General features: G+C 39.0%; 1 protein-coding gene across 4 annotated transcripts in view; it reads left to right on the top strand.

Moving 5' to 3' along the window:
- The window catches only part of CLIP2 (CAP-Gly domain containing linker protein 2), a 187,864-nt gene that overhangs the window by 157,055 nt on the left and 5,429 nt on the right, over positions 1–25,380 (top strand). For 2 of the 4 annotated variants that reach the window (XM_077296459.1, XM_077296460.1), the window contains exons 5-14: positions 2,003–2,216; positions 4,443–4,640; positions 6,772–6,875; positions 8,717–8,777; positions 13,729–13,833; positions 17,440–18,363; positions 19,759–19,816; positions 22,565–22,648; positions 23,924–24,080; positions 24,830–24,989. In XM_077296459.1, coding sequence (XP_077152574.1) covers positions 2,003–2,216; positions 4,443–4,640; positions 6,772–6,875; positions 8,717–8,777; positions 13,729–13,833; positions 17,440–18,363; positions 19,759–19,816; positions 22,565–22,648; positions 23,924–24,080; positions 24,830–24,989 — 2,065 coding nt within the window. The remainder of the gene's footprint in view (positions 1–2,002; positions 2,217–4,442; positions 4,641–6,771; positions 6,876–8,716; positions 8,778–13,728; positions 13,834–17,439; positions 18,364–19,758; positions 19,817–22,564; positions 22,649–23,923; positions 24,081–24,829; positions 24,990–25,380) is intronic. The other 2 variants (XM_077296461.1, XM_077296462.1) reach the window with 1 other exon arrangement.

A 25,380-nucleotide genomic window follows, 5' to 3' on the forward strand; every position in this document is an offset into this window, starting at 1 on the left:
CTGAGAGCTTTTTAAATGCTTGGCTCCACCCCAAACACTCACGCCCAGTCGATCGAGGCATCGCCTGCGGACCAATCTTGAGCTGCCACATCACCAGAGCAGCTAGTGTCCGACCACCAATGAGAAGACGCCACATCACGGACATGCTCAGTAAGGTGATCTCTGGACTTAGACTCCAGAGCGCAAGGCTGCACCAGAATATCACTGGTTACCATAAACTTGGCTGGAGACCCAGCAGTAACCCAGCATATACCATGAGCCTGAGCAAGATGCTGGAACCGACGTCTGTGCTGAGCAGCACCTCCCTCGGCTGGACCTGAATGGGAGACCACACGAGCAGATGCTCGGGATCTGTCCTGCGTAGTGGGAAAATCCCGACGCCTAACAATTTGTCATCATCATTTCAGTTAATCCTTTAAAAATAGCAACTAGTCTTAGTCCCTGATTCATCAAACACTTATCACCAGAATTCTGTCTCAAACTTTTTGTAAGTTGTGCAAACCTTTTGTTCATAATTCATTAGTGTTTTTACACTTAGTCCTAGCTAGCTCCGACAACTCTTTGAAAACTGTGTGGTGCTTAGCTGGGAGGGTCATGGCTGAATACAGACAACAAATTCATTATAATTTACCTCAGAAAAGTGGCATACATTTCACAGGTCTTTAAAAAGTATTTTTTTTTCAGGTGCCAAGGTTTTCTAATGGATTTAGGGTATTTTGAGGGCGTTGAATTAAAAAAAATCCCGTTACTTTTTCTGAATTGGTTCTAGTTTTTGAGATAATTCATCCATGAATATAATGCATTCCCCCAATGCGAATTGTGTGGGATAACATATGCAACAGCTTTTGGACTTTTGACTATTTAATAGTGTCTTAGGTAATGAAATATCCCATATAATTATTTTGTATTTCAATGTGTAGGCTTACTATGCTATAAAAGCGACTTTTTGAAGTCAGAATTCTACCGTAATCAATTAACTATTAAATATCTCAGAGTCAATCAGGCAAAACCGAAGTCATGTTCTTTATCAGCACCATAAATTTAATATAAACCATTCCGACATCGTTGGCACTAAAATCACTGTATACCAGTGTTATTAGAAACGTGTACTCCAATCAATGACTGAAGTAAAAGTCTTGAAGTAGCACATGGCATGGCAGTTATAAGGTGGTTCAAATTCATTTAGGAGGTGTAAACCTCTTAATGTGACCCATCTGACCCCAGCACACTCTTCACCAAGATTGGAGTACAGAACACCATTTTTGATAAATCAGTCTTATTTGTAATCTTCTTTACCTACTGGCTGAATAGTAGAAACATTTTTTTATTTTCTCAAGAAATGTGGGTACCTATGTGTGTGCGCGTGTATTTCGATTTTAGGCCTTACTATAAACACAAAATTGTTATACCTAATGTAAGCAAATCTCTTCCCTAATATACAAATCTATAAAGAAATAATGATTCAAGACAAGGTGATATATATTATGGGGCCGATTCATTCACCCTGGCCTTGCACATGTCAGTCTTAATGAAGTGGTCGATGGAGTATGATGCTCCGAATAATGAGGAGCAAGTCACTTTAGGTGTATTTTTCAATGGCATAAGTCTCACCGGAAATGATACTGCGGTCAGCCTTTCTGATGTACGAAACACCGACACTTTTGCTGAATTTGATGGACACACGTTGTCCCACACAGGCTCTTCTGCTCATTTTGGTGGAGCTGCTTCAAACCGCCATGAAAGTGCCAAAAGCCACAAAATTATTGTACCACTCCAGGTTCCATCTTTTTAAAACATTTTACACCAGATTTCTGGCGTAAAATCTTAAATGAATTTGTTCCTATATATTTACGAGAAGTAGGAAGCAAATGTTTTTTACATTTAGGATGCCCCAGCTTTTGCTGTTTATTGATGTCAATCACCTTAACAAATCTGACTTTGACAACATGAAATATCTACTAATTTAAACTGTCACATAATTTATGTTTATTTTTCTTTTTAGATATTTCCAGTGCCCACCAAAATATGGTCTTTTTGCCCCAATTCACAAGGTGATCCGCATTGGGTTCCCATCAACCAGTCCAGCTAAAGCTAAGAAAAGCAAGAGAATGGCCATGGGAGTGTCAGCGCTAACTCACAGTCCTAGCAGTTCTTCTATAAGTTCAGTGAGCTCAGTCGCATCCTCTGTAGGAGGCAGACCCAGCAGAAGCGGATTGGTAAGAACATGTTCTTGGGTTGAGTTTATGAAAATGAGGGTCCACCAACTATTACCATTGGCTCTGTAGTCCTGGAACGTAACATCTTTGCAATTTATCTATATAACAGTTTCTCTGTTTTTTTTGTTATTTTTCAGTTTGTTCTTACTCTGTATGGAAAGAAAAATCCTCTGTTGATAGGCGTCTGTTTACACTTCTTTACACCAGGGTTGTCAGTAGTATTGTCACTTGAGAGCATGAATAGCACTGCGTTATATATTATTGCCATATAAATTAAATATACCTTGATTGACTCAATTATAAGTAATTTAGGTGTATCCAGTGACATGTTGATTTACCATACAACAGATTCAGCATGGCCTTATGGATTTCTCTGTGTTTGTAATCAATGAGACAAACATTCTATCGGCTGCTGACCGCTTTATATTTTTATAACTATGCTTTGTGTATTGTTAGATTTCTTTCTACACAACAGAGTATAGATAAACTGTAAAAAAGAGGTTATTCAGTTGTGTCTATTAAATTAAAATTGTGATATACAATATTATCTTTCAGTTTGTGCCTACTTAACCATATTGCTAGTATAATCTAATATGTGAAGAAAATGATCTTGAAGATAGGTGAAATGGCGCAGAAGTAGTCGTAATTGGCTATTTTTTGTCATTGCTGTAACAAAACTGCAGTATGATAGCAGGTAACTAAACTGGGGGGAAGGACGGATCCAACACAACAACATGAGGTCTATAACACATAAAATTGCTTTATTGTGGAAGGCAAAAGGCAATAACAACTGCGAACAAGTCATCCAAAAAAGCAAAAAGGAACACAGTGAACCCCAGGTGCCAAAATCAATATAAGGTGCTTAAAATATGATAACAGGGTATAAGACTACTACTAAGGGTCCCCATACACATTAGGTTAAGTTGGCAGAACCCACTGAATTGTTAAGAACGGACGACTGTTTATGGTGCATGGATACCTCCGATTATATCTCAACAGATGATCTCGGAGGGGGATAAGATTTGGGAGGTTTGAATTTTAATGACTGATTCTGTTGTTATTCAGTAAATAAACCGCTACCAGATACAACCTCTTTTGATCAAACATGAATGTTTGAATGAGCCAAACTTTTGTGTATGGGGAAGTCAAGATATATAATTGTCTAATCTTAAAGGGGTATTCTTAAATTATTAAAATGCATTAATTAGTAAAACTGTATGAAAATAAGCAAGTTTGCAATTGACTTGCTTTTTCTATCTGCTGTCATTCTCCAGCTCTGAAAACTTTTATCTCTCACACTGCACAGCTTGTTAACAAGGAGTTTGGCTACAAGTGCCTGCCCAGACTCTGGCAGCAGTTACATTCGAGAAGAGAGGTTAACTCCTAACATATCAATCAGCTTTCTCCAGTCCTTATTTCTGTGCAGCAGTTAGCTGCTCACTTTCCTTCCCTTCTCTCAGCTCCTGACAAACTACGGTTATAAATCTTCCAAAATCACCAGATCCCACCATTGACTGCTATCAGTGGAGGTTTCCTAATCATAGCTCTCACTTTCCTGAACTGTTGCTTGTTCAAATGCCCTGTTATCTCTCTCTCTCTCTCTCTCTCTCTCTCTCTCTCTCTCTCTATATATATATATATATATATATATATATATATATATATATATAAAAATACAGTGATAGCAGTGGAGACTCTGAACAAATCTCTGCATGTGTTACAGCAGAACTTGTGCTGAGCTTTATATGTTCTACTAATACTACGGCTCTGCTTCTAACCATAACTCAAAGAAGAGAGCCTGCCCTGCCAGAAACCAAGATGTGAAGGAGACTGCATAGCTCTAAGCTGCTCAAGAGACAACTTGAGAATAACCCTTTAGATCTCAGACAAGTTGATTAATTACCCTTAGTTATTTAAAAAGACAGATCAAAGCCTTAAGGTACATGATGGATGCTTTAGAAATCACCTTCTGAGCGCCCCCTGCAGAAGCCACTGATTGGTGGTAATATGTGTGGGGTCTTCCACTTGCCATAGAAACAAATCCATCCTTACACGATTCAATTTTTTGTGCTCATGTACTAAACTATTTTATGAGACAGCAACGCACTTTTGTGGGCTTTACTATGTGAGATTTTAGGGAGGGTTACTTTGATTTGTATGTTTCTAAAAGACATTGTACACATTTGATTTTTCCTTTTTGTAACTTTGTTTTTTAACACCCCTTAGCTTACAGAAACATCATCACGTTACGCACGGAAAATCTCCGGAACAACCGCCTTACAGGAAGCGCTAAAGGAAAAACAGCAACATATTGAGCAGTTATTGGCTGAGAGAGATCTGGAGCGAGCAGAGGTAGCAAAAGCCACCAGTCATATCTGTGAAGTGGAAAAGGAGTTAACACATTTGAAAACTCAACATGAGAAGGTTTGTGGAACTTCAAATGGATCTCCAAAAGTACATAGGAGGTGCAATACTACACCTCTCTGAGCAGGCCTAAAAATACATATCCTTGATTCAGTTAAATATATTTTCTAGGAGCAGAAATATTTCTGGTGCTATTTTTAAGGTGTCATTTCTCTTAACAGAAATAAGATGCTAAATGTAATAAGAATATGGTACATCAGCCACATCTATTTTCTCCGTCCCTTCGCTATATTATGCAATTTTATGTGGACTGATATATCACATGGTTTAAAAAAAAAAGTATTTTATGCAAAACTTTTTGATCTAGTATTTCGAATGTCATGAAATGCTGCTGCTACAAGGACACATTCACAGCTCACAAAATACTGTGCTGTTGATCAGCAACGTCCACTAGTTTTTTGCAGTATGAAAGCTTCTATACTGGTCACATGAGATCTCATATAAGCTTTTGATGTTTATATCCTACACCAGATGTTCTTTTTGTAGATCTTGGTGACTTTTTTTAAGGCCATTCAAACAGCTGCTTTTCATCAAACTAATCCTTGGCACCAGATAAAGTTACGCCTTTAGCCTATTTCATTCGGTTCTAATACAGAAATCAATGCATTTTATTTGTGTTTTTTGTACATTTTTAATTATTTTTTGTACCATATTCTTTTTATATGTATACAATAATCACATGGAGCCTATAGCCTACTTTTCTACTATTGAAGTTTCTTACGATAAATTGTGGAAAACATAAATTGACGTTACTGCAGAGCAGAGCTGGTTTTACATTGCACAGAATAAATATTACACGGCATGATTGTGCTATATACAGCACAGGTTTCCCTACACGTATATCACACCACATGTTCACTTTTCTGATTTCTTAAAGGGGTTATCCGGGACTTTTAAATTAACGGCCAATCTCAAGATAGGCCATCAATATTAGATGAACGCCGTTGTGCCTCTTGGCGATTAGCTGGTTGAGGAAACCATTGTTCTCTATTGAGTGACACATCTCTTTCATTGTTTACCAGACACAGCTTTGTACTTTTAATAGTAGCTGGTAATGTATGGACAGAATGCTTCCCGATGGTGCACAGATCAGATTTGGCTACCGAAGAACAGCTGATATAACTATGAAGCAAAGGCCTGCACACTTGAGCGGCATAAAAATAACATGTGGCTTTAGTCTTCAGAAAGTTAAAATTCCAACAAAAATCCAGACAATAAAAACACCTCTCACACAGATCAGCACTTTTAATATCAACTTTGCCTGGTTTTACAGCTTGGTCCTGATCATTTCAATAGAACAGAGATGTAGCGGGCTGTAATACAAGGTAACGCTACTTCTAAAAGTATGGAGATGCGCCTGATACACTATGAAGGGGACACATTGCAGCCATCTCAAAAAGCTGATCGATGGGAGCAACTGAGAGTCTGACCTCCACTGATATACCCTTGACGGAAGCGTGGGTTGTAGAGTAGTGGTGCGTCTCTTTTTCTTCACTGATTTCTGAACTGCCCAAGATGAAATAATCTCTGAGTAGGCTCTGGTCAGTCTTCTTCAGTGCAGGGTGAACATACTCTTCCTTTGCTTTGCATGGTGAGGCGGTTCTTCAAAAGCCACATAGCACTCTTAAAATAGTTATTAAGACATCAGGTCATCTGGATTACCCCAACACTGTGGCACCAGTAAATAGTCCAAAAAGAATTGAATGGCATGATAATCTGTTTGTGGGTGAATTCAAGTTTCAGGGCTACAGATTATATGCAAAGGGACAGGGAGGTGCAAAGTGGTTTTGTTTGAGAAACAGCATTTTGGATAGCACAGAGTTTCATACGTTGTTGGCCTGCTTGATTTAGGTGGATGTTCTGTCGGGTCCATCTATTCGTTCATGTCCGTGTGCCCATCAGCTAACCTGCCAGAAGAGGTAGCTCTGGGTTGAACAAATTACCGATCAGCTGAATGTCCATTGAAAGAGGGTATTAGACTGCTTCCAGATATAACAAAGGACAGCCTACCTCCTGCAAGGAAATAAGCATGTTTACTGTTTAATTAGAGGTTCCAATGAGATAATTGGTCGATCGCAGCAGATTCAGCTTGCCTTGCAAGCTTCATTATTATTATATTTTTGTCTTTTAGTACATTGCAGAAGCAGAGGGCAATCTTCAGAGGGCTGGGACCATGGTGGCGAGTACCCAGAAAGAGAAAGTTGAGCTACTTAATCAGCTTGAAGAGGAAAGAAGGTAAAATCAGATATTGCTTTATTCGTAGTAGGCAATAATTTATATTCAAACCTATATACGTATCTCTCAGCTAAGTATACCATTCGATATGCACAAAATGTCAAAATTCTTGTACAAAAAAGTGCAGTCACCAATTAATATAAATAAAAACTACTCTTTATTAATACATGTTTAGAATATATGAAAAAAAAAAAAATATTTACACACAAAGAAATATATCAACTAAATGAGCAAGTTGACTCCTATATATATATATATATATATATATATATATATATATATATATATATATAGTAGATTCATTTAGTAAAAAAAAGATATATCCAGTACATAGAGATAGCACTGTACATTAAAGATGGATACTCAGAAAAATATTCAAAAGTCCAAAAATTTCAATGCAAATAAAACACAGAAAATATATTTGCTAAAGTAAATTTAAAGATCTGTCACCAGGTTTGTCCCAGAACCTGTCAGCCCTGATATTTAGCATTTTATAATGCTGTTATATCTGCCTTCAACTCAACCTGCAAGACCACAAAAAGACCTTTTATCATACTCACCTGCAGGGCGGTCTTGTCCGATGGGCATCGTTGGTCTTGGTCCAGCACCTCCCTTCTTCTTTTGATGCCGTTCTCATTCTTGCTTTATATGGATGATGAGTTCTAAATCATCCACACAGCGTCCCTGGGCATCACACTCCTGCGTAGGCGTACTTCTCTCTGCCCTGTCAAGGCCAGAGCAAAGAACTGCGGTGCGCATGGGTTGGGAAAGGTCAGAGAGCCCAGGCGCATGCGCACTGCAGTTCTTTATTCTGCCCTAGTCAGGGCAAAGTAGTATGCCTGCACAAGAGCGCAATGTCGGAGAGACAACTGTGTGGATGACGTACGACACACCATCCATATGAAGCATAGAAGGAGGCCAGCATTACAAGAAGAGGTGAGGTACCGGACCGAGACTGCGACACCCATCGGACCTGACTGCCAAGTAAGTGAATATAATAAAAGGCCTTTTTCTTGTCTTGCAGGCCAGAATGAGTGTACATACACAGCATATTAGAATGCTGTCTATCAGGGCAGAAAGGTGGTGGCCTTATATCACATGCGACAAACCTGGGGACAAGTTCACCCATGGCTTGGCTGAACACACATATTATTTAAATAAATATGTTTTATTCATCAAAGCTTTTGCGCCAATATTCTGGTGTAAAAACCTTTAGAAAGTCGCAACTTGAGGACTGTCCACAATTTTGTTAATTTTGACGTTCTATGCCTTTTACCCAGCATGGACAAAATCGGTGGAGCTCAGGAGGACAGGAGCATGGTTACTGCTGGTCGTCAAGTTCATGAAAAATGGCGGTGTTCGCTAAGTAACAAATCTTACTACAGCAGGGACTGGAATAGGATGTGTGGCGAGGTGCACACCACTCGTCTGACGCTTCTGATTCATGAAGAGGCGTATTCCTCTTCATGAATCATGATCGTCTGACTCAAGGCCATCTCCTCATCAAAATCAGCAGGATCAAATCAGAGGTCTGAGACCTTTATCATTCAGATCAATGAAGTTAGGTAGTTAGTAATTGAAAAACAGCTCAGTGAAAATATTAGTATCATTATTACCAAGATTAAGCAAATTGTTTGCATGGAATTATTATTTTAACATTTAGGGGTTCATTCACTTCAATTCAGAATTGGTTATAGCCCTAATAATATTATTATTAATAATAATAATAATAATAATAATAACAACAATACAGTAATACATATAACAATAATTGACTATTTTAATTTAATTTCTGATCTCTGTATTAGGAGAAATAACGAATAATCTTTTTCACAATGTAGGAAAGTTGAAGATCTTCAGTTCAGAGTGGAAGAAGAGTCTATCACAAAGGGAGACTTAGAGGTATTGTTTGTAGCTTGCATTTTCGACAGTTCTTTTGTAATGTTAAAAGAATTATGACTCTGACATGTTACTTGGCTAGAATCTGGTGGAAGAGTTTTTTTTATAACTTAGAATCACTATGAAGCAACAATTATACATACTGTATATACTCGAGTATAAGCCGACACGAGTATAAGCCGACCCCCCTAATTTTGCCACAAAAAACTGGGAAAACGTATTGACTCGAGTATAAGCCTAGGGTGGAAAATGCAGCAGGTACCGGTGAATTTCAAAATTAGAAATAGATACTCCATACCATTCATTATGGCCCCATAGATGCTCCACATAAAGCTGTGCCATATATAATGCTCTGCACCGTTCATTATGGCCCCATAGATGCTCCACATAAAGCTGTGCCATATATAATGCTCTGCACCGTTCATTATGGCCCCATAGATACTCCACATAAAGCTGTGCCATATATACAATGCTCTGCACCGTTGCCCCATAGATACTCCACATAAAGCTGTGCCATATATACAATGCTCTGCACCGTTGCCCCATAGATAGCTGTGCCATATATATAATGCTCTGCACCGTTGCCCCATAGCTGTGCCATATAGTGCTCTGCACCATTGCCCCATAGCTGTGCCATATAGTGCTCTGCACCGTTGCCCCATAGCTCTGCCATATAGTGCTCTGCACAGTTGCCTCATAGCTGTGCCATATAGTGCTCTGCACCGTTGCCCCATAGCTGTGCCATATAGTGCTCTGCACCGTTGCCCCATAGCTGTGCCATATAGTGCTCTGCACCGTTGCCCCATAGCTTTGCCATATAGTGCTCTGCACCGTTGCCCCATAGCTGTGCCATATAGTGCTCTGCACCGTTGCCCCATAGCTGTGCCATATAGTGCTCTGCACCGTTGCCTCATAGCTGTGCCATATAGTGCTCTGCACCGTTGCCCCATAGCTGTGCCATATAGTGCTCTGCACCGTTGCCTCATAGCTGTGCCATATAGTGCTCTGCACCGTTGCCCCATAGCTGTGCCATATAGTGCTCTGCACCATTGCCCCATAGCTGTGCCATATAGTGCTCTGCACCGTTGCCCCATAGCTGTGCCATATAGTGCTCTGCACCGTTGCCCCATAGCTGTGCCATATAGTGCTCTGCACCGTTGCCCCATAGCTTTGCCATATAGTGCTCTGCACCGTTGCCCCATAGCTGTGCCATATAGTGCTCTGCACCGTTGCCCCATAGCTGTGCCATATAGTGCTCTGCACCATTGCCCCATAGCTGTGCCATATAGTGCTCTGCACCGTTGCCCCATAGCTGTGCCATATAGTGCTCTGCACCGTTGCCCCATAGCTTTGCCATATAGTGCTCTGCACCGTTGCCCCATAGCTTTGCCATATAGTGCTCTGCACCGTTGCCCCATAGCTGTGCCATATAGTGCTCTGCACCGTTGCCCCATAGCTGTGCCATATAGTGCTCTGCACCATTGCCCCATAGATGCTCCACATAAATCTGTGCTGCTGCTGCTGCAATAAAAAAAAACAAAAAAAAAAACACATACTCACCTCTCTTGCTTACAGCTCCTCAGCGTCCCGTCCCGGCGTCTCCCTGCACTGACTGATCAGGCAGAGGGCGGCGCGCACACTATATGCGTCATCGCGCCCTCTGACCTGCACAGTCAGTGCAGAGAGACGCCGGGAAGATGGCGCGGCGCCCGGCGTGTGGAACGAGGACAGGTGAATATGACATACTTACCTGCTCCCGGCGTCCCGCTCCTTCCCCCAGACAGCTGGTCTTCGGTGCCGCAGCCTCTTCCTCTATCAGCGGTCACCGGCACCGCTTCATTAGAGAAATGAATAGGCGGCTCCGCCCCTATGGGAGGTGGAGTCCATATTCATTTCTCTAATGAGCGGTCCCACGTGACCGCTCAGGGGAAGAGGCTGCAGCACCCGGAGACAGTGGGACGTGCAGGGGGGGCGCCAGGAGCCCCGGAAGCAGGTAAGTATATGACAGTGCTCACCCGCCGACCCCACCACCGATCATGACTCGAGTATAAGCCGAGAGGGGCACTTTCAGCCCAAAAATTTGGGCTGAAAATCTCGGCTTATACTCGAGTATATACGGTATATTATATGTCAGTTCTTCTAGTGATCTAGTGACATAAACCATCGGCAGCTTATTTTAACTACATCAACACATTGTGGAACCTTCATATTCTGTAGTTATATAGACAATTGACTTGTATACTCTTTACAGTGTTTGAGGTCCTCAGATAATGATAATTCATTACTGTGTATGAGTACATAAGCTGCCTATAAATACCTAAACCCATGGATTGATCAGTAAAGTGGATTCTGTTACTGTACAAATGTATTGTTTTGTTGTTGTTGAGTAGATTCTCCTGTATACATTAGGAACAATATATATCTGGCAATATTAGGATAGGCATAGAGTTCTGCTAGGAGTGCATTTCTGTGGTATAAACACATTAAAATTATTTGTGTATTTTACAATAAAAAATGTGAAACAATGGAGAAAAAAATCTTTTAGGCTTTTGGGTAAAATTAATGTAATATATTACAAAGGGGTTGTCCAGTTACCAGAAATATTTCACATCTTTTTATGGGTTGTATGAGACAGTGCATCTCAACTCCATTAGAAGTTTGGTGCTATTTTTTGGGGAAAAAAGCTGGCCTTTTTTTAACTCTAGATGATCCCTTAGTAATACGTTTCTTATTTTGTCCCTCAGTGGATTCCTTTTTATTTTCAACTGTACGATGTCTGTAACTTGTACTGGGTTACCGACCTTTCCAAGCTTCCTATGTAAAGGATGTATCTACCCTCCATTTGGTTTTCTTCCTGATTCTTTATTATATGTCTAGTTAGAACATTAGATCAATTTTATTGATATGACATTTATGATCCTCATTTATTTCTCATTCAACGTAGGATAACTGCTTTTTATGTGCCTCATTTGTATGAGTAGAAGAATCACAGTGGAGGGGCCATAACAGGATGACTAACTCATTAAAAGGGTTGTCCACCTTATCTTTATTTGGACAGATATGTTGGTGACATGACTTTGTGGCACTTACTAATATGTAAGTGTTATGAGTTACTCCCCACCCGCTTCTTTGTAAAGAGCTTTCCCTTGTGCCGTGTTTTTAGATTGGAGGAGGCTATTGGACTGCTCTGGTCACATGATCATCCGTCAACTGCCATTCTAAAAACAATCCTGCATTACAGTCTGTTACGACAGCTGCACTAACAAAGAGGTGACATTTCACAAAGGAGAAGATCCTGTAAAACTTATATATTAGTAAGTGAAATAAAATAATGTTCCCAACAGATTTAATAAAATAAAAATAAAATGAACAACCCTTTTAAGACCCAAGAAACCAGTCAATCACCCGGTGCAGAGTAGGGAGAAGCCGGGGGGGGGGGTGGCACCTGAATAATCTCGTCTCTGCCTATGGAACCTGGCCAGGTCTTCAAACTCTGTTTCCTTTGAAACGCCAACAACATACCTGACTGCAATTGTTCCGCCAGGCTCTGAGTCATGTTCCACATAGTTTGGGCAACATTAATCGAGTGACTGGTTCGCTTTGACCTCATACCTCCTGGGGTGTGCTAGTGGAATGCAGGCAGATAAAATCAACTCCACATTGTAACAATATATTCCGTTATGTCACACTATGGCTTATTTCATTCATCTCTATTTCTGTGGAGATTTCCTTTAGTTATTATAAGAATGGACTTGTTAATATATAATTTTATTTTGACTGCTTGTTTGCATTGTAGACTTACAGTAAATCACAACGCAAAATTGCTGCTTGTAAAACATGTATTACTCTGTTCTTGGGACCATGCACTTAGTAACTCTTTTATCTGTACATTTTTTGGCATTATAATCATGGTCTTCTAGTCACAAAATTCCAGCACATTAGCTCTTTGTCACAATGTCCCCATTCTTTGTAGTTCATCCTCCCCAATGGCCCCTTCCATTGACATTCACTTGAATAGGAACACATTGTGGAATGACATTCATGTGCCTTTCTGAAGAAAGTTCCCGGGCACCATGATCATATTTCTAATTGAAGAAGTGAGATACTTTACTAAATAAGATATTTTTATTCTAGTAATTCCAGGGTCACAAAGTTAAAAAAACAAATCACATTGTTTGAAAGATAATGTACAGATGGCAAAATATTGTGTTTATTAAAGCCCAAAATCATAATATTCCCTGTATCTTTGATGCTGACAGCAACTGATCTGCTGTACCGTCTACAGATCGATGATAGTCCGCCACTGAGGATTTGCTATTATTGCAGTCTGGCAGTATGACGCGACTCTGCAGAAAGACAAAACTATAGATATATCAATATCATTATGTTTAGGCTAGTGGTTGAAAAAAGGTAAGTTTGTGCCAATTCTAGGACTGAGAGATGTTGGAAGGATCATTTCAAGGTTATTTCACTGCTGTGCTGATATACCAGTCCTAATCTTTGCTTTTCTACAGCAAAGATCACTGTAGAAAATGAAGAGACAAGGAGCTGAGCTGCAGTTTTCGGCAGCGGCCACTACACAGTGTTCACACAACTAATCAGAGGGGGGTGCTGCATGTTGGACCACCATGAACTTTATAATGATGATGTATCATGAAGATCGATGAACATAAAATTAGTGGACAAGCACTTTGATACTCCCATACACAACTAGTTAGTTGCTTGCCAGTGGTTGAGGGTTATAAAACAAGCTAGGAGGGTAAGTTCTTCATAAAACAGCACTGCTTGCACTGAAATGAACAAGAATTTCATCTGGTTCTATACCAATGCAAGTTGCCGGCAATTACTTTACAGCTGAGTCTTTAGCCTGTCAACATTATCCTTTCTTGTAGATGTTGGATGATGCTGCAACTTTTCACTTCTGCTCTCTCTCTTTCCTATCCCGCGTGTGCAGACACAGACGCAGTTGGAGCATGCCCGAATTCGGGAGCTCGAGCAGAATCTACTGTTTGAGAAGGCAAAAACTGCAAAGCTTCTCAAAGAATTAGAGGACAAGAGGGTACAGTAAAATGGAATCAGTGACCCATGCCTGAAGTCCAGTGTGCTTGTCAGCTTCATTTACACCCCCTTGGCCTGACTGTTTTTTTTTTTTTGCTTCACATGTTTCTTCCCATATTTGGCTTGGAAACATTTTATTTTTGCATTCACTTTTTTGCACCCTAAATAAATTATTATTTGCCGACTGTTTTCAGACTTAAAGCAGTAGTCTTTTAATTTGCTCATTTCTATCGAGTTACTTTTTTTTGGTATTTTTTAAATTGTTGTAAAATCTTATATACATATATCATAGAATAAATATAAACATTTGGTGTAATTCCAAATGCTGCATATATTTGAGTTAACACACAGGCTAATATACCCAGTACTGCTGCTTTTAGTTTGTTACGAAGCACATGGAATCATTGGGATTTTGCATAAGCATTTTTACATTTTTTCCATTACTGCATTAATACCAATTGAATTACATAGCTATTTATCAGCCTTATCATATCTGCATCATAAATGATGGTAACACAGTAACATATTCTCATCTATCCAAGATCAGTCAAGCATAAATTCTATTACAGGTTAATGAAAACCAATGCTTGACCGTCTCTAACATTAATAAACATGGCAGCAGAAGTGTGGTTTAGTTGGGGCCCTATTGGAAATGCTTTCCCTAATGCTTTGATCACACTGGAGTCTGATACAATTTCTTACAGGATCCATAACAGATACAATAGATCTTTATTATCCTGTTGAAGGATTCATTATATTTTGTTATGATTTTCTATACTTTTTATTTGTAATGGCTCCATCAGGTTTACATTTTTTCCAAGTTGAATACTGTGATATTTTAAAGGTTTTTTTTTCCTCCATTAGACTTGTACCCTTTGTTAGCTCCCTCCATGCACCCCCTCTTTTCGGTATTCTGGACCTCATCAATAACGTCCACAGAATAAGGTGCTAGCTGTTTCTTTTGTTCATATGTTTTACATATAGCGCTGTAGCCCGTCTCGAAACGGGATGTCATCCTATCGACAGGGCAGGGTTGGAAGCCTGCAAAGCTCTCACAATTATGTTATTAACTGACGTGATGTAATATCAGCGGGATCACAACAGGAGAGTGTGGGTCATATGGCCATTCTCCAAAAGAACAGAAAGGAGCCACTTACAGTAAGGCCGGCATCATAACAGTTTTTTTCATACGTGAAAAAAAAATCCCAAGTTTCATAAGTGTTTTTGAATCAGATTTTCATCAGTTTAGTTAGAGTACTCTATCACCAGTCATTCAACAGTTTTTCTAGCAGGCAAAAAAACTTATGGAGGTTTCTTAGCTTCTTGTATCAGTCAGTGAAAAATGGACATGACTAGGATACAACTAGGATGCTGTGTGCTGTCAGAGTTTTTCACTGACCATGGATTTGCATGTTTGTAACTAAGATCAAAATTGAACATGTTTCCATTTTTTGGACAGTGAACAGCCCCATAGACTATAATTTGTACATGTTCAACTCATGAAAGATTGAGATTGAATACATACAAGAAAATCGGATGTGTGAAAGGAGCCTAAGTCTGTGGAAAAGCACTTTAAGATATGTTATGAGATTAAAATAATAAAAACCTGAACTTTAAATAAAGCATAATACGTGCCTACATTTTGTCCTTCTGAATGTGATTAGGGTATGCTGGAAAAAGTGTAATCAGACTGGATTCTCACTTGATCGTGCTGAGAAAATATATATGTGGCAAAAAATGTGTGTGAATCTGGTTATCAATATTAATTGTTATAGTGTGGAAGCTCTGTATAAAATGAACATGCATTTGGCTTGATAGGTCAGTCATTAGGACAGTGCCCACCTATGCATCTTTAGTCAAGCACTACACCTGATCAGTTGGGGGCCAGTTAGAACTACAACCTCTATTTTTTACCATAACTATTCCAGTATTTCATGGCAAAACAAAAATGAGAATCCAAAGCACAATGTAATGGTATAACTCCCTAGATGCAGTTGGTGTTAATGCAGCTCTGGCTAGGCCAGATCAATTCCATCTGCCCACATTAGATCACTTAAGAAATTAAGACTCAGAAACCATGTGGGTTATGCTGTTCTGTACTTGGGACCAACACGGTCTTCATACTAGGGAGCCTAATGGCCCTTGTCCACTTCTGTATAACCTTTATATATGGCTTTACCGCATGCATAATCCCTAATAGTTCATTGATAGTTACTCAACAGAACTTTGCAAATCTATGTTGCTTACTATACCCTCATTTTGACACATTATTGATGAACCAGCACAAGACCCACATCTGTAGGTTATAAAAGTCAGACATTAAGATGTTCTTTGCAGGAGATATTTTCATTGGTTTAGCCAAGAAAGTTCATTAAAAAATCAAGTTAGCAGATAAGAATAATGGATCACAAGATTATTAGATAACAAAATGTCTATGGGTTAAACGTTATAACTCTGTGTTATATTATAATAATTCAGTAATACTATAAAACCAATCGGTAATCTGAACCTGGTTAAACAGGTTCAGTTTAAGGGGTTTTCTGGGCACCACATACATTTCTGTAGTCATTCTATGTGATTCTATGTTTCTGCTTTTGTGCATATTCTTGTGACTTGACTTAGTTGTAAATATTCAACTTTTTGATGTATGCACATTTTTAGTTACAGAATGGCTCAGTTCATACAACTGTAAGTTCAGCTTTTTCATGATATTAACAATAAGATGTGTTCCAGCAAGCTCCAACAGATTTTGCTACAAGGATTTATTTTCTGACTTATAACAATCATATCATATGCAAAATACTTCTACAAGTTAATGACCTTTAGTTTTGACTTTAGTTTTCTGCTTTAAAGTGCGTAGGGAGGAATTAAGGAAATAAGGCTAGTAAGATAGGTCATTGATTTTTCATAACATCACTAGCTTGCATCCCCCCCCAGACATAAATATTAATTACGGTGTATGGGATGCTGTCAGAGAAGGGCTGAGTAGTCCTATTGGTTTCATAAATTAGCTTGGTTTCAACTTCTAAATTTTTTAGGCATGTTAGTATCTTGGGTACATATAGGAATAGACAATTTTAGAACAGTGTCTGATTCAAAATTAGACTGAACTTAAAGTTCAGTGCCTAGGAACTTACCCCATCTGCTTTATGAAAAGTCTTGGTTGAAAAAGCTACATTTTATGAGAAAACTGAGACTTCTGTGATTCTGTATTTTCCCACTTTCTGTCAAGATCTAGCTAATATTTAAATTGCCATTCACTGCAGATCACTGATTATATTCTTCATATCTTAACAAACACCTTCTAACACCTAAGCTTCATGCAATGTTGATCTCTTTTTACACCAGGGCATATTGTCTTTTGCAATAAAATAAATTTTGTGTAATAGCTAAGTTTCATAAAACTACTATGTGGCTAAAATATAAGACAGTAAAACTAATTAAAACATTTATAATCTTAAGTACAACATTTAACCTTGGTGTAAAATAAATCTCTAAAATGTGATGTTTAAAAGTATATAACTTTACCATAACAGTTAGACATTTTAATTGTTAGGATATCTGCCATAAGTTAAAACTATTTATTCTAATTTATGTTTTTCTGCAGCAGACAACGGTAGAAGAGCAGACAAGGATTCAGCAGCTGGAAGAGGAGCTTAACCTCAGACGCAATGAGATTGAAGACCTTCAGCACTGTTTACTAAACTCTAGTCAATCAGATGTACCAGAACATAAAATTGGGCTTCAAACTGAAGCCTTGCGATTACGAGACCAGCTTCTCTCTGCTAGCAAGGAACATCAAAAAGAGAGTAGTCAGCAAAGAGATAAGTATGAAGAAAAAATGAAAAGATATCAGCAAGAAGTTGAAAAACTGAAGGCTTCCAATGAGAAGCATGTGCAGGAGATTGGAGAGCTGAAGAAAAAGCTAGAGCAGGCCACAAAAGAGAATATAGGAATGATGGACAGTTGGAAGTCTAAATTGGACAGTTTAGTTTCTGACCATCAGAGATCTCTAGAAGATTTGAAAGGTTCCTTGGTTACCAGTCCTGACTCTCAACACAAAGAAATAGTAGAGCTTAAAGCTAGTGTGGAAAGCCTAAAAATGGAACATCAGCTTGAAATAGAAAACCTGAAGACTAAAAATGAGATTGAAATAGCAGTCCATATCAAAGAGAGGGAAACTCTCAAAAGTAAACTTCAGGAAATTAGGGATGAATTTGAGGAAGGAAATACCAACTGGAAGACACAGCTAGAATCAAAAACCAATCAACACCTCAAAGAACTTCAGGATATTAAGGACAAATATCGAGAGTCAGAGCACCTGCAAGCTGAATATAATGACCAGACACAAGCCATTGCCTTCTTAAAAGAACAGATTTCTGCTGCTGAAAAGAAAATGAAGGACTACGACATGCTTCAGAAAGCAGACGCTAAAAATAACCAAGAGATCCACAGACTACAGGAGAAAATTTTGGTCTTGGAAAACAAATTGCAGTCCATAGAGGCTCTTCACTCTTCACAAAATCCTAATGTAGGATACTATGATTTTCTCCTAATTTTACATAGACTAAGCATTAACATTAGTAAAGCAGTTTATATTATAACATGTATCAGGATGAGATGTGGTAAAAAAGGAAAATTAGTTAACTAAAGGGTCCCAAATCCATTGATCTTGATGTTATCGGCCAATTGTCTAATGTATATGGGTACCTCCTGACTCTTGTCTGACAGATGAAGTCAGAGGAAAGAAGGGTCCAGCAAGTCGGATTTTGGAGCACTGATCCTTTTGTTCTTTGAGATGTAGGCTGCTGCCAGATGACTATGTAATGACTGTTTTATAGAGAACACATGAGCCTATGGGCAAGTGATCATGTATAAGGGAGAGAGGGGGGACATAGCTGTCAGTGGAATGATCGGCCAATCATTTGGCAGACATTTATTGTATTTGAGGGGGACTTTAGAACACCATGGTCCATCTATCAACCATGTTTAGCTATATAACGCTTACAAATCCAGCACAGGTGATGTAAAGGATTGAACCTCAGTGGGTACACCTCCAATTTTAAAAGCTATAATAGAACTTGAAGAATCTAGGTTTTTTTCCAACCTACGTAACTATGTAACTATGAAATTTCACGATGTATCTTTTAGGTATTTGGGCTCAATCCCTTACATCCCTTTCAGTTTTTAGTGAGAGCCTCATAGTATGTACTATCAGCAACCAGATAAAAAGATTTGTTTGCCAGCATAAAATTGATCTTGAACTAACAATTTGTCATTATGTGTACTAACTGTAATATCACCTCTAAACAGCAACTGCCATTAAACATGAAGGCATCGGTTCATCATTGCTGTTTGTTCACTTTTCTGGAGTAATTAGCTCCTTACTAGTGGCTTTAGTATTATTGCCTTATTCTCTCTTCATTTTGCTCCACTTTTTACGTTTTTTTCATTTTTCCTCTACAACTTTGTTTATCCAGATGTTTTAGATTGATGAAATACAACTTTTACCAAATGTTGTTTTTTGATGCATTTCATTCTAGTGTAAGCCTGGTGTAAGGACTCTGGCAAAGTTTTAAGGCTGACGCATTTTTAGACAAATGTGCAACTTTTTCAAAAGTTAGTGACGTTTGGTGCTAAAATGTGGCAAAAACTGGTTAAAAACAAAAAAAGAGCATTTCATTTTTGATCTTGTGTCTTATTCATGAACTGTGTGGAAAATTTGGCACAAAAAATGTCAACGAATACCATAAGTTAAAAAAAAATAAGTGATTTTCAAAATCGCAAATGATGAATCTGGGCCTAAATGTCAAATTAAATCAGAACATTTGAAATGGTTTGTGTTATTAAAATGTTAAGCTGAACTTCAGGAGAAAAATAGAAGTTCATTTCAATTGAACATAGTTGTATTTTTTTTGTGTTGCAGATGATTGAAACAAATGATATTTCAGAAGAAAAAATTAAAATGAGAAAGACTGTTGAAGGTATTTTTTCACCTTAATTTATTTTAAATATTCAGTGTTTTTACCCACTGAATGAATGTTTTTGTTACACAAACGGCCATTGCTTTGCAATAATCTCAAGTATCTATATATATATAATTGTCTAAGGGGCACTTCCGTCTGTTTGTCTGTCTGTCACGGAAATCCCAAGTCGCTGATTGGGCACAGTCCGGCCGCGAAATGGCCGCTCCCTACTCCTTTGCAGTTAGTGCCCCCTCCATACTCCCTCCCCAGTCAGCGTCCGCCGCCCACATAGCGTTTTAGCAGTCCATTAAACTGACTGCGTTACACCGCGGCATAATGCGGTGTAACGCAGTCTGTTAACACTGCTATTAACACTGTGTGACAAACTTTTTACTATTGATGCTGCCTATGCAGCATCAATAGTAAAAAAAAATTAATGTTAAAAATAATTAAAAAAAATAAAAAAATGGTGCCATTCTCACCTTCTGCTGTCCACTGATGCGCGCGAGTGGCGAGGCTGCCGCCAGCTTCCTTTCCCAGTGATGCATTGCAAAATTACCCAGATGACTTAGCGGTCTCGCGAGACCGCTAAGTCATCTGGGTAATTTCGCAATGCATCACTGGGAACGGAAGCTAGCGGCAGCCTCACACGCATCGGAACAACTTCGGTGGACGCCGGAGGGTGAGTATATAACTATTTTTTATTTTAATTGTTTTTTTTTAACAGAGATACAGTGCCCACACTGCTAGATACTACGTGGGCTGTGTCATATACTGCGTGACTGATATATACTATGTGGGCAGTGTTATATACTGCGTGGGCTGTGTTATTTACTGCGTGGCTGCTATATTCTATGTGCTGCTATATACTACGTGGCTGCTATACACCACGTGGCTGTGCTATATACTATGTGGCTGATATATACTATGTGGCTGCTACATACTACGTGGCTGCTATATACTACGTGGCTGTGCTATATACTACGTGGCTCTGCTATATACTATGTGGCTGTCTGTTATATAGTACATGGGCTGTGTTATATACTACGTGGCTGTGCTATATACTACGTGGCTGTGCTGTATACTATGGGCTGTGCTATATACTACGTGGCTGCTATATACTACGTGGCTGTGCTATATACTATGTGGCTGTGCTATATACTACGTGGCTGTGCTATATACTACATACTACGTGGCTGTGCTATATACTACGTGGCTGTGTTATATACTACGTGGCTGAACTATATCCTGCACCCCGAACCCCCGACATCCAGCTCCCCGAACTCCCGACATCCTGCCACCAATCAGCGACAGACGCAGTCCAGCCATGAATTGACGCAGGATTTAAACCACACTTCGCTGATTGGTCGCGCCCGGCCGGCTGCGACCAATCAGCGATATTGGCACGGGATTTAAACACCGCTTCAGTGATTGGTCGCAAGTTGCCCAATCATAAGCAGGCAGCAACTACCTGTCCGGAGAGGAGTTACACTTTTTCTCTTGTGCTTAAAACAACTTTTGAGCACAACAGAATTGCAGACACAGCTCCAGACAGCCTATATGTGGATGAAGCAGAGCTGACAGTGGTATGAGTAGGAAACAAACTGATGAAAGGGTTTGTAATGTGACAGTTAAACTCAGCTGTGCTGCTGCAACGATCAGGGCCCTTATCTGAATGGTATATGTAATCTGTGCTTTAATCTCCCAGCCCTTTCAAATCATGCAGGAGGTTAGACCAAGAGATCAGACTTATATCCTTACATCTCACACACTGAGAAACCTAAGCTATTGTTGAGGTGTATTCTTTTTTCTGCTGTGTTGGGCATCTCATACAGGGAGAAAAAGGACACGCCACCAGAGAATAATAGTTGATAACACCCATTTGGACTTAAACAAAACTTAACTCATTAGGTGCCAACTGCTTTGATTGCTAATATATCCGCAATAGAAAGGTGAGATTTAAAAAAACGAAAATATTTTATTCCGTTCTGAAACCACTATTACATTGTGTGTTCTGTTCAACCTGAAAAATTTGGTGAAAGGTCCTTTATAACAGATCCATAATATCCATTACTTTTAAACAGATCACAACTAATCCTGATGGATCTAATTGAATTCTGTTTGATCTGCAAGTTTCTGACAGCAAGAATAACTGTGAACACTACACTGTTCTTGCCATCAAAAGCTAATTGCGAGCACATACATAAGTAATCAACAATGTTCAGTTGCCTCGGCGTCTATATACTGTACAGTAACACTTGGAGCTAATCCTGTAGAACCCCAGGAGAATTTTTTAATATACAGGTAACCTGTGATCCACAGCTTGACCACCACTACATACTGGAGGAATCGTTTACATTTTTTCCTCTATTATGTTTATTGAGAAGCATTAAAATTTAGGACATTTTACCCTTGCTAAAAAATTTTATTGGCTTGGATAAACTGAAATGCAGTTTCGCATAAGACATTTTTAATTTTAGAAGGCATAATGTAAACAATATTTGGCATAAAAGATGTGTGCACAAAACACAAGACCGTGAGCAAATTCAATGACACTGGACTTGTATAGCGACACTAATAGACAGTGACAATCTAGACTTGGCAGAATGTGGCACAGCTTGCAGCTGCCGCGTAATTTTGGATAGGCTGAGATGTGTAGTCAGCAAGTGCAGTATGCAATATTTAAAATGTGTATTTTTTGTATTTTGCAGGCACATTTATCTAAGTAGCATACCTTCATTTATAATATTTGTTTTCTGTATTTAGATCTGCAGCTCAAACTTAATAAAAGAGACAAAGAAGTATCATCTATGTCAGTTCATATTGAATCTTTAAGGGCGCAAATAAATGGTAAGCTTTTATCTTTGGCTTCTATCAAAGAGACATAGCAGTTTTGAGTACAGTAACTTTTTTTTTATGTATAGATCCATTATGTTTTTTATATGCAATTGAGTAATCATTTAAAGGGAAGCTATCATCAAAATTGTTTATTGTTTAAATAAGGTTTTTGTGTTACATGTAATTTAGAGAGAAAATGTTCACATCATAAGCTTTATTAAAAGAACAAAATGCGTAATTTTGTAATGTTCACAATGGCCAATGGGACTATTTTAGACTCGTACTTCCTGTCCTTTGAGGAAGCATTTACAGGAGTCTTTAGGATTACACAGACAGATGCCACCTCTATACACAACTGATAACACAGGATCCAGCAGTCACAATAGGTGCTATCACAGCTGACCCGGCTCCCCCTCCCTTCATAATCACCTTTGCACACCCTTATTACCTGCTTCAATACAAAAGGTGAGCTCAGAGTTTGTTCCATTGTGGCTAATGTACATGTATTGTTAGAAAATTGCAAGATTTCTAATTTTTAACACAGACTGTGATATGTAAAAAAGCAAAAAAAAAAACAAACATTGCCAAAACTTTTAAAAAATATATTTCACACAAAAACCTGATTTAATAAAAGGTCATTTTCTGATGATAGCTTGTATTACAAATAGGCGAGTTTCAGTAGTCTGAAGATCTCCCCTTATTTAAAGTGCACAGTATATATGGAGGGTGCAAACTAAGTTTTGAGATGTGGGATGTCGCTTTGAACTGGTTCCAGTTAATTGTGAACATTAAGGGATTTGACACTTTCAGGAAAATGGATTCCAAACGCTGTAAAACGACAAGCAGAGTGGGACTCCCTGTCCACGGGTCCAGCACCAGCTTCCCCACCGCTGCTCGGGTCTAAGTGTTTTTGCTGTGGCAGTGACATCTCATTAACATTGCAACCAATCAGTGACCCCGGTGACTCCTGTTGTGTACCTAGGCACAGCTACTGAGCTTCATGATTGGCTACAATGGTGATGTGTGCTGTTGGTGTGACATCACCATTGCAGCCAAAACGCCAAGACCGTAGCAGTGGATGAACCTGGGGAGAACCTGCTCTGTTTGTTGTACTAGGTAGAGCATTTCAAGGCCACTTTCTTGAAAGTTTACACTATGCAATAGCCTCTAACAGTCATCTAAGACAACCCATAGCGTTCTATTGTCATATAGTTATTATTGGATAAAAAATATCTGCAAATGCTGGAAGATATTATATTTATTAGTAAATTTTTATATAACCAACAGCGCTTGAGAGCAAATGTAAATCAGGGGACAAGAAGGTGGATTCATTAGTAAAAGATAATAAAAAACTGGAGGTGGAACTTGAGACTTTTTCCAGAAAGTCCCAGGAGGCATCAGGTCAATTTGTCATGATCAGTCAAGAGTTACTCAAGAAAGAGAGGTAAGAGGAACCAGGCTATGACATCAGATTCTCATAATTATATTCTGAGTGCAACCTCACTCTCATGGGTCACTACGCAGATCTATAGCACATTTTTCATTGATTTATCTGTAAACAATATTTGTGTAAAATAATCAACTTTGCTATTTACTTCTTCTTGAAAACCCTGTCTGTTCTAAAGAATGGAGGATTTATTAATCCTATAGTTTACAGGTCATTGAGAAGGTTACTGGCCACCTCAGAAGTGGCCGGTTTCCTAGGCAGGGAGTGTGTACTTACAAACTGTTGGCTATATAGCTTGTAAACGCTGATCTGAAGCTGACTTGATGGCTGGATAAGCTTCAGTGGTCCTGTGCTCCTCCAATCATGCAGTGGCAATCATAAGGAGCGCACCGCACCCCCGGCAAGCAGGAAGCAGTGAGCCAGAGAAGTGACTTCCTCCTTAAGATTGAAAGTGAGACCACCCCTTTAAGTTATCAACAGCTTTATGAATCTATATAATGCATGCACTTGTTACAGGTAGAAAAGGTTTTCATTGTTTTGGGGGACTTTTGTAGTCTCGTGGCACAGTGGTCCCTTTATTTTGCCAACCAAACAGTGGGAGTCTTGTATATTGTATTAGGTCTGAGTAATAAGTAAAAGAAATGTGGAGTAGTATGGCCTATGGTTTTCATAGAAAATGGATGCAAATGCACCAGTTGATAGTATTTTGAAGGTCTTGTACTTTTTACTTGTCACTGACAAACCAGGAGCCTAAACGAACTACGAGCTTTGCTACTTGAAGCCAATCGGCATTCTCCGGGACCAGAGAAAGACCTGAGCCGAGAGGTACATAAGGCAGACTGGAGATCAAAAGAACAGAAATTAAAAGAAGAAATCAAAGCACTTAGAGAAAAGTTGATGGTTTTAGTGAGTAAAAACAAAAATGTTCCATTTTGATATTTGATTTTATATTTATTTTTTTAACTTTCGAATGAACCAAAATATCCATAATACATCTTAAAAGGCTATTCCCAAGATAGCAAGTTAACCTCTATTCAAAGGAAAGGGAATAACTTACTGATCACTACTTGAGCGATCCTGAAAATAGGGTTCTGGTACCTAAGACCCAGTCAGACAGGTAATGTCATATAGACAATGCCTGAAGCGGAGGTCAAACATGCGCATCTCTAGTCAATTCAAGACTGGTTTCTGTAATGTCCAGTTCCCAGGTTACAGAGCCCTATTCTCAGGATCTCTGGGGATCCTACTGCTGGGGATCCCAAATAATGGGGCTCTGGATCCTCTTTTGGATGGAGGA

This window comes from Ranitomeya variabilis, chromosome 3 (assembly GCF_051348905.1).
Source record: "Ranitomeya variabilis isolate aRanVar5 chromosome 3, aRanVar5.hap1, whole genome shotgun sequence".
Classification (NCBI taxonomy): domain Eukaryota; kingdom Metazoa; phylum Chordata; class Amphibia; order Anura; family Dendrobatidae; genus Ranitomeya; species Ranitomeya variabilis.